Source organism: Cebus imitator, unplaced genomic scaffold, assembly GCF_001604975.1.
Source record: "Cebus imitator isolate Cc_AM_T3 unplaced genomic scaffold, Cebus_imitator-1.0 Scaffold145, whole genome shotgun sequence".
Taxonomy (NCBI): domain Eukaryota; kingdom Metazoa; phylum Chordata; class Mammalia; order Primates; family Cebidae; genus Cebus; species Cebus imitator.
In genome coordinates, this window is record NW_016107460.1 from 5,799,825 (window position 1) to 5,808,422 (window position 8,598).

Genomic DNA, 8,598 nt, shown 5'->3' on the forward strand with positions numbered 1-8,598 from the left:
AAAAAAAAAAAAAAAAAAAAAAAAAAAAAATTAACAAAAGACTTTCCAATTCAGTAAGAACAGAGGGAAATCAAAAACATTACAAACACAAAGCCCTGGGCATTTTCCTCCTTTATGTGCAGATACACAGATGCATGCATGTAGCCTTCCCTCCCTTCTGCCCCCACTTTTTACCAAGGTCTCTCCCAGGACATCAATGGCAGAGCTGGCTTCTCTCAGGGCCTTCTCGGTTAGGGGCTCTGGCTCCCCAGACATGCCTCCCCTCCGAGCACTGCTGATGTTTGCATCACTCATTTCCAGCTCCACCACCGCCTCACCATGATGCTTCCGAATGGCTGGAAGAGGCCGCTCGTCATAGGGCAGGGGCTCTGCCTGCAGTGAGGAAAAGAGAGAGGAAAGCGCTGGGGAGCTCTGTGGGACACATTCTCCAACACAGCTCTCACTGGCAGGCTTGCTTTACCTGATCTGAAAGATGTGATTTTGCTAAATATCAGTATCATCAGATTAGAAAAATTTATACAACAAATAGGATGTAATTGAAAAGATTAGATGAGGCTTTCTGTTCCTTTCTAAACTCATTACAGATCTAATAAAAAAAGCAAGGTAGAGTGTGCCTGAATTACTGTTTACTGGTAGCAATTTCAGTTCAACTGACATGGAGATGACTACGGTAAAGGCTCTTATATCTTTTTTTCTGACAAGATCTCTGATATTTTCTGAGTTTGTTGCTTAGAAACAAGCATCAAGCTTGATTTTCATAGACATACTCCTAAGGTGTCATGAGGCCTATTGCTCATGTTGCTATGTTCTCATTCAGCACCATGGCTCCCAGAATGGAACGGAGGTGGGCATGGCTGTGGTGCACTCACAGACCCATGCATGGGAACAGCACCTGGCCCGACACAGGTCCTCTACAAAGATCCAAATAAACTCAACACCGGCTGGGCGCAGTGACTCATGCCTGTAATCCCTGCATGTTGGGAGGCTGAAGGGGGCGAATCATGAGGCCAGGGGTTTGAGACCAGCCTGGCCAACATAGTAAAACCTCACCTCTACCTAAAATACAAAAACTAGCTGGGTGTGGTGGCACGCACCTGCAGTCCCAGCTGCTTGGGAGGCTGAGGCAGGAGAATCTCTTGAACCCTGGAGGCAGAGGTTGCAGTGAGCCTAGATTGCACCACTGCACTCCAGCCTGGGCGACAGAGCAAGACTCCATTTCAAAAAAAAAAAATTGAACACCAATCTGAAACGGAGTTACCTACATTCATTTTTGGATGAGGATCTGTGGCAGGGAGTAACTGGTCTACTGCAGAATGCTGAGGAGAAATAGTTAGAGAATATGATGAAGGCTTTTCCTGAAGGAAAGGTTCTGCAAACTGGCTTTCTGTTCCCTTTTCTTCCAGTTGTGGTAGAGAGGGCCCTGGCTTTTGGTGGCGAGGACTGCCAGAGTGAGTGAGGGGCTGGAGGGGCAAATCCAAAGGTCTTCGTATCTAGGGAACAAAAAGGGACATTTAATTCAAATGCCACTGTCATGCCAGATATATCCATCTCCCTCCTGCAGGTGAATAAGACTTTAGGAAGGCTGTGCTGGAAGAGGCTCCTTGGCACAATGGAAGCTTTCAAAACAAGAGGGCGCGTTCAGAGCGAGATCTACTGGGAAGTCCCTCACAGTCAAGCTGCACTCATCTCCGCTGTCTCTCCATGTTTGTGTTTTGGGGTATGTGTCACTACGAAAGTGACACATACCCCAAAATGCTGGTGAAGGAATGGGCATTTGTGCATGGAGCATGTCCACACATATGTGCCCCTGAAGGAACGTGGTGCTGTGGAGAAAGCACCTGGGCTGTTCCCAAGTGGACTTTTATTCAAAATCTGGCACTGCTACTCACTGTGTGTACAAAGGAAAGTGATGGTATATAATCGCAACGAGCAAAGCTGACTGCACAGTTGCACACTAGGCATGGTACTGAGTGTTCCGGACAGGTGGGCCCATTAAAGCTTACTCTTTTACCTTCACTGGAAAGCTGAAGGGAAGACTGAGGCATAAACCTGTAAGAATTAGTCTGCAAGCACACAGCTGGAATGGTGGTGCCTCAATTTGAACCCAGGCAGTTAAGCTCCAGAGCATGCACTCTCTTTTTTTAGAGGCGGGGTCTCGCTCCATCACCAAGGCTGGAGGGCAGTGGTGCGATCATAGCTCAGTGCAGCTTTGAACTTCTGGGCCCAGGTGATCCTGCTGCCTCGCTCTCTTGAGTAGCTAGGACTACAGGTGTGCGCCCCCCAGGCCTGGCCATTATTTATGTTTTGTACAGACAATGTCTATGTTGCCCGGACCGGCCTCCGACTCATGGGCTCAAACAATCTCCCCGCCTTGGCTTCCCAAAGTGGTGGGGTTACAGGCGTGCATCGCCACGCCTGGTCTTGAGTGCGCACTCTCAATCACTGTTCTGTATCTCAGGGCCTTCATTTTCTCATCTGTCATGAGGGCTGACTGCCCCATCTGCCTGAGTTCTGAAGACTGGAGGGAGAGCACCTTATGGGAACCATGTTCTCCATATGTCGAAGCTGTTAGTATTAAGCTCTCACTTGGTCCTCACAACACTGAGGGGTAAGTGGGGCAGGGTCATCACTGCATTTTCCAAATAAGGAAGCAGCTGGAGAGACGAAGGGATGCAGTGGAAAAGTTTCAGGGCCTCGGTTCTCCTGACCCTGGCTCGTTCCCCTTCCCATGACTGTAAACCTCCTGAAAGAACATGCTGAGGCAAAACCTCCCTGACGTGGGCACAGAGGTGAAGCCATCTGTCAGAACTGTCCCCTGCAAAGTGTTTTACATGACACTTCAAAGATATACATCCCCCTTTATGAACCACACAGTTCTCCAAGGCTTTCCTCCACCCCGCCCGGGCTCCTGCACCCACCAGCCCTGCATCCAGGAGGCTATGGAGCTCCAGCTGCTCGTACACCTCGGCGCGATACTGCTCCATCTGCTGTTTCTTCTCCTTGGCGAGATCGTAGTCTTCCTTCTCCACAGCACAGCGTTTCTCTACCTCATACCTCCCAAGACGCTCACCAACCTGAAGCACAAAATGTTTGCTTTTTGTTTCAAATTTGGATCAACTCACATCAAATGCAAAGGTAATTTTTAGAATCATGCTCGAACAGTCTCGTGAGGAGAGGGAACGAGCACAGGGAAACGGAAGGAATGGGCCACGGTCACTGCAAAGGTCTGGCTGCTGTTGCTGTGCTGCGTCTAGCAAGCCCATGGGCTCATCATTACTTTGGGGATAGCTCATTTTCCTACTATCTTCCCACTGCGCCAGGGGTCCTAGTCACGAGGTGGCTGACCGTGGCACCTGAACACGAGTCTGAAGAAGTAAAGCTTCTGCTTCCATTTACATTTTTAAGGTGCTTATCTGTTTCCATAACTTTATTTTGCTGAGATCTTTGAACTCACACTAACTTTATAGCTTTCAGTAACCCATTTCTTTTACCATACAGTTATCATAAGTACGCATAAAACCTATTACAGACATAAATGAGGAACTGTTTTCTCCAAAAGCAATACCTTTTGCAAATCAGCAATAGCTTGTTTTAGTTTCTTGGCATAATCATAGCGTTCCTTTTGGACAGCTTCCCGTTTTCTTTCATCTAGTTTTCGTATAATCTGTGCAACTTCTGGATCTTGGTACATATCAAAAGCTAAGTCATCTAGTGGAGAAATATAGTCAGATTTCCTAAAGGGAAGAAACACATATTTTAGAGATAATTTCAAGCCGTAGGAGCACAGTGCTGCAGATGCACAGCTGAGAATGCCCCTCCCCACCCCGCCCCATCACGGTCACAGCACATTTCCTGCACGAGAAAACCGGTCTCTGAGAACTAATGGGCCTCAGGTCACAGGGCTCTTAACTGCAAGCAGGCCTTTCTGACCCCAAAACTCACGCTCTTGACCATGAGTCAAACTGCACTCAGGGCATCTGAGCCTTCGGTGCATTTGCTCAGTACAGACTCTGGGCCTCGAATCTATGGCCCTAAGATTAGGACAGTGAATGTGAATCAACTGCAGAACAGGGAGAAAAACAAAACCAACAGATGGATGACCAAGCCCCACCCTGAGGAATGTGACCAGCGGGCCCAAGATGGAGGCCAGTGCGGGGTCTAGTCCAGCAGGGTCTCGTGGGTGTTCTTTTTGTGTGTGGAGAAGATAGATCATATAAAAGAAAGGCACAAGGACGCAGAGATAAGAGAATAATTCAGCTGGGCCGGGGGTCCACTGCTACCAAGGTGCAGAGTCCAGCAGTGGTCCCAATGCCTGGACATGCTGGTATTTATTGTATACAAGGTAGGGGGCAGGGCCGGAGAGTGACTCATCTGACATGATTGGTAGGGGCCAAGCAAATCATATACTGATAATATGGGGGGGGGGGCACGTGGATACAGTTCAGGGGGTCACCTGGGTATACTACAGGGGTCACATGGGTACAGTACAGAGGGTCTCTCCCTCTCAGGCAGCCACTGCAAGGAGAGGAGGCACATATGTCTTTCATTGCACTTATCAGAGAGATCAAAGGCTTTTAGGATTCCTCTACTCTTACTTCTAAGAATTTACAAGGGAGCATCGGGTGGGAAAGTGGAACGTGTAAGTGGACGAGGATGGTGACCATCGGAGCACAGCACCACGGAGAGGTGTCTAAGCCCCCGGATGTCTGCGGGCCTGGCTAGTGTCAGACCCTCCTCAAGAGCTGGATGGTGCAGAGTGTTCTCTGAACTCCCCAGTGAAAGGGAAACTCCCCCTCATGGCCTGCAAAGTAACAGGTGTAAAACACCAGGCTCTGGCATTACTGCAAGGCTTGCCTGCTAAGTAACGGGCATCTTACCTGGCGCTAACGCAAGGCATTTACTCTCGCCTCCTGATCACTTCTCACAATGTCCTTTCAGTTCCGAATTACATTTCACCTGATCATTTCTATACTATGAGGCTAAAAATGTTCCTCCACTGGAATACTAAAGCAAAGCTTAATAACGTTTGTAATGTAATAAGACTGAGCATATAATTGATTATGTGATTGTATCTAAGTCTAATTGGTATCATTGCTATAATTAAGTAATCAAGTTATTTGTTATGCTGGGATAGACTGTGCCTTCAGTCTCTTGCCATGGCACCTGGGCAACTTTCTTCCCACAGTTCAGCTACCATATTTTATAACACCACAGTATTTTTTTTTTTTTTTTTTTTTTTTGAGACAGAGTCTCGCTCTGTTGCCCAGGCTGGAGTGCAACGGTGCAATCTCAGCACACTGCAACCTCCACCTCCTGGGTTCAAGTGATTCTCCTATCTCAGCCTCTCAAGTAGCTGGGATTACAGGTGTACACCACCATATCCGGCTAATTGTTGTATTTTTAGTAGAGACAGGGCTTCACCATGTTGGCCACGCTAGTCTTGAACTCCCGACCTCAAGTGATCTGCCCACCTTGGCCTCCCAAAGTGCTCGGATTACAGGGGTGAACCACCGAACCCGGCCTGTATTTTTTTCTTTGAGACAGAGCCTCGTTCTGTCGACCAGGCTAGAGTGCAGTGGCACGATCTTGGCTCACTGCAACCTCCACCTCCTGGCTTCAAGCAATTCTCATGCCTCAGCCTCCCAGGTAGTTGGAACTACAGGCGTGAACCATCATGCCCGGCTAATTTTTTGTACTTTTAGTAGAGATGGGGTTTTACTGTGTTAGCCAAGCTGGTCTCATCCACCGATCTCAGCCTCTCAAAGTGCTGACATTACAGGTGTGAGCCACCGCACCCGGCCAACATCACAGTATTTTCGATGAACATGGTAGGTTAAGAATTGCTACCACCGAGGTTTTACTCAAAGGGTTAAGTCAAATGGTGTCAACCGTGTCCTACAGATCAAAAGTATTCCTTTAGAAATAAGTGGTCTTTTGTAGTCACCTGAGTAATTCCTTTCTGATTAAATATGACCTCTATTCCTCCTTTCAAGCTCTATGGTAGGGTCTAGAATGTTAACACTAAAGCTAGTCTAACCTAGCAACAAAGCTTACTAGAGGATGAGGGTCAAGGTGCCCAGCTGCTGTATCAACCTCATCAGACAAGCCAGTTGCTCACTGTGACTTGAACATCCTTCGAGACAGGTACGTTTTCATGAAAACATTTGTCATAAAAGTGTAGCTGGTGATCTGCATTATAATGAATTCAAGTGGGGCATGGGAATAGGCCCCTTTAAACACTTCACAGTCCCCCTCTGGCATCTCCCCACCCTTGAATTCACTGCACTTTGCGCATAGCAGCAGCACAGGCTGGCGGCTGGGACGGCACTGACAACTCTGAACTGCATATAATTACAGGGGTGATTCAACAGCAAAAGATTCTGGGTTGTCTACGAGATCACATTATTAACTATTTTTAGTGTAACACATATTACACTCTAAGTCACTTTGCCTTGCTGTCCCAGGGATGAACACAAAGACTTCATTTGATTATAAAAATCCTTCAAAGAGGCCGGGCACAGTAGCTCACACCGGTAATCCCAGCATCTTGGAGGCTGAGGCAGGCGGATCACCTGAGGTTGAGAGTTCGAGACAAGCCTGACCAACATGGAGAAACCCCGTCTCTACTAAAAATACAAAATTAGGCGGGCATGGTGGCGCATGCCTGTGATCCCAGCTACTCAGGAGGCTGAGGCAGGAGAATCGCTTGAACCCAGGAGGCAGAGGTTGTGATGAGCCCAGGTTGCGCCATTGCACTCCAGCCTGGGCAACAAGAGTGAAACTCCTTCTTAAAAAAAAAAAAAAAAAATCCTTCAAAGAAAACAGAATGTCCTGTGGCATTCCAGTCCCAGCTCCTGGTGACTCAGCAGCAGCAGCATGGAGAGCCATCTTCCCACTTTGGTACAGAACCCCCAGTGGTAATGAGCAGATTCCATGTCCAGCACAGGCCAGCACGTGCCAGTCACACAGCTTTCCCCAGCCCTTGCACTTAACCTTCATAAAACCCCAGGCGAAGGGCAGGACAGGCAAACCACAGCCTACCATCCCACTTGGCTGATTGGATTAAGGCAATAGATTTAAAGTCTAAATCAAAAGAACAGTAAGCGGCTTTACTGGAGATGCTGAGAAACTACGGCCTTCATCGGTTTGGTTGTTCCTGCCCCACGGCACTGGGTTCAATGAGGGCTGGGCCCCAGCTGCGGTCCCAGGGGTGAGGCTGGCAGGAGGAAGGCAGCCATCTGCTCTCAGCGCTCCTTCCCCACAGAGTTTCCAGTCGCCATCCTGAAGGATGGGAAGAGTACTGTTGTTTTTCTATTACGCAAAGGAGGCATCTGAGGAGAGACTGAGAGGCTGGTATTATTTTTTGATAGACATGACATGAAGAGCCTCTACGCTCTCAGCACTCCACACTCACAGGTGCCTGTGACGGCTCTGATCTGTACCAGGCCTGTGGGAAGCGAGGCAGCCTTTGTAGGAGGAAGGGCTTGCTGTCCACCAGTGCACACACTCAGCAAACTGCACACAGCTCCTGAGTAACTGCAGAGAGAACCTGCTCCAGGTTTGTGCAAATGGAAGAACCTGGATCAAGAATTGATCACTTTATGTGAGCAGTCTGTATGCAGGTAAAAGTGAAATTACACTGAACACTGCAGACAAATTTGAAGTTTCTATTAAAGTTTAAAAATTTGATCTTTTCTTTATAGGGAAGCTGCTGAGACGAACCAAGGATTATTTGGAATTCCTTTTTATTTTTGAAAAACTGATTTTTTTTTTGAGACGAAGTCTCACTCTGTTGCCCAGGCTGGAGTGCAGTCGCACGATCTTGGCTTACTGCAACCTCCGCCTCCCAGGTTCAGGCAATTCTCCTGCCTCAGCTACCTGAGTAGCTGGGATTACAGTGTGTGCCATCACGCCCTGCTAAGTTTTATATTTTTAGTAGAGACGAGGTTTCACCATGTTGGTCAGGCTGGTCTCGAACTCCTGAGCTCGTGATCGACCCGCCTCGGCCTCCCAAAGTGCTGGGATTACAGGCGTGAGCCACCGCACTCGGCCAAAAAACTTTTTTTTTTTTTTTTTTTTGAGATGGAGTCTTCCTCTGTTGCTCAGGCTGGAGTGCAGTGGCATGATCTTGGCTCACTGCAACCTCCACCTCCTAGGTTCAAGGGATTCTGCTGCCTCCTGAGTAGCTGGGACTACAGGTGTGCGCCACCACACAGGGCTAATTTTTGTGTTTTTAGTAGAGATGGAGTTTTACCGTGTTGGCTAGGCTGGTCTTGAATTCCTGACCTTAAGTGATCTGCCCACCCTGGCCTCCCAAAGTGCTGGGATTATGGGTGTGAGCCATGTGCCCAGCCTAAAAACCATTTTTGATTCCTCTTTTTTTTCATTGCTGCAACTATGCCTGCCCGTCCTTCCCTTCTTTTCTTCAGACCAGGCACCTCTGGAATGGAGTCCCCTTGTCATCCACAGCAGGCATGTGGCAAGGGAGCCACTAGCCCAAAGAGGTGCCTGGGACAGAGACGGTGACTGCGGATGGCGCAGTGGGGCCCTTTAGCTCTCCCAAGGTGGATTCACCTCGGGTCCTTACACTGCTTAAAA

The 8,598-nt window shown here is 48.3% G+C and overlaps 1 protein-coding gene across 1 annotated transcript in view; it reads right to left on the bottom strand.

Annotated features, from left to right (window-relative positions):
* The window catches only part of CEP104 (centrosomal protein 104), a 44,393-nt gene that overhangs the window by 21,668 nt on the left and 14,127 nt on the right, over window positions 1-8,598 (bottom strand). Inside the window, exons 7-10 of the mRNA XM_017542695.2 lie at window positions 3,566-3,734; window positions 2,919-3,074; window positions 1,263-1,490; window positions 175-372 (exon numbers count right to left, since the gene is read on the bottom strand). Of these exons, the coding sequence (XP_017398184.2) occupies window positions 175-372; window positions 1,263-1,490; window positions 2,919-3,074; window positions 3,566-3,734 (751 nt within the window). The remainder of the gene's footprint in view (window positions 1-174; window positions 373-1,262; window positions 1,491-2,918; window positions 3,075-3,565; window positions 3,735-8,598) is intronic.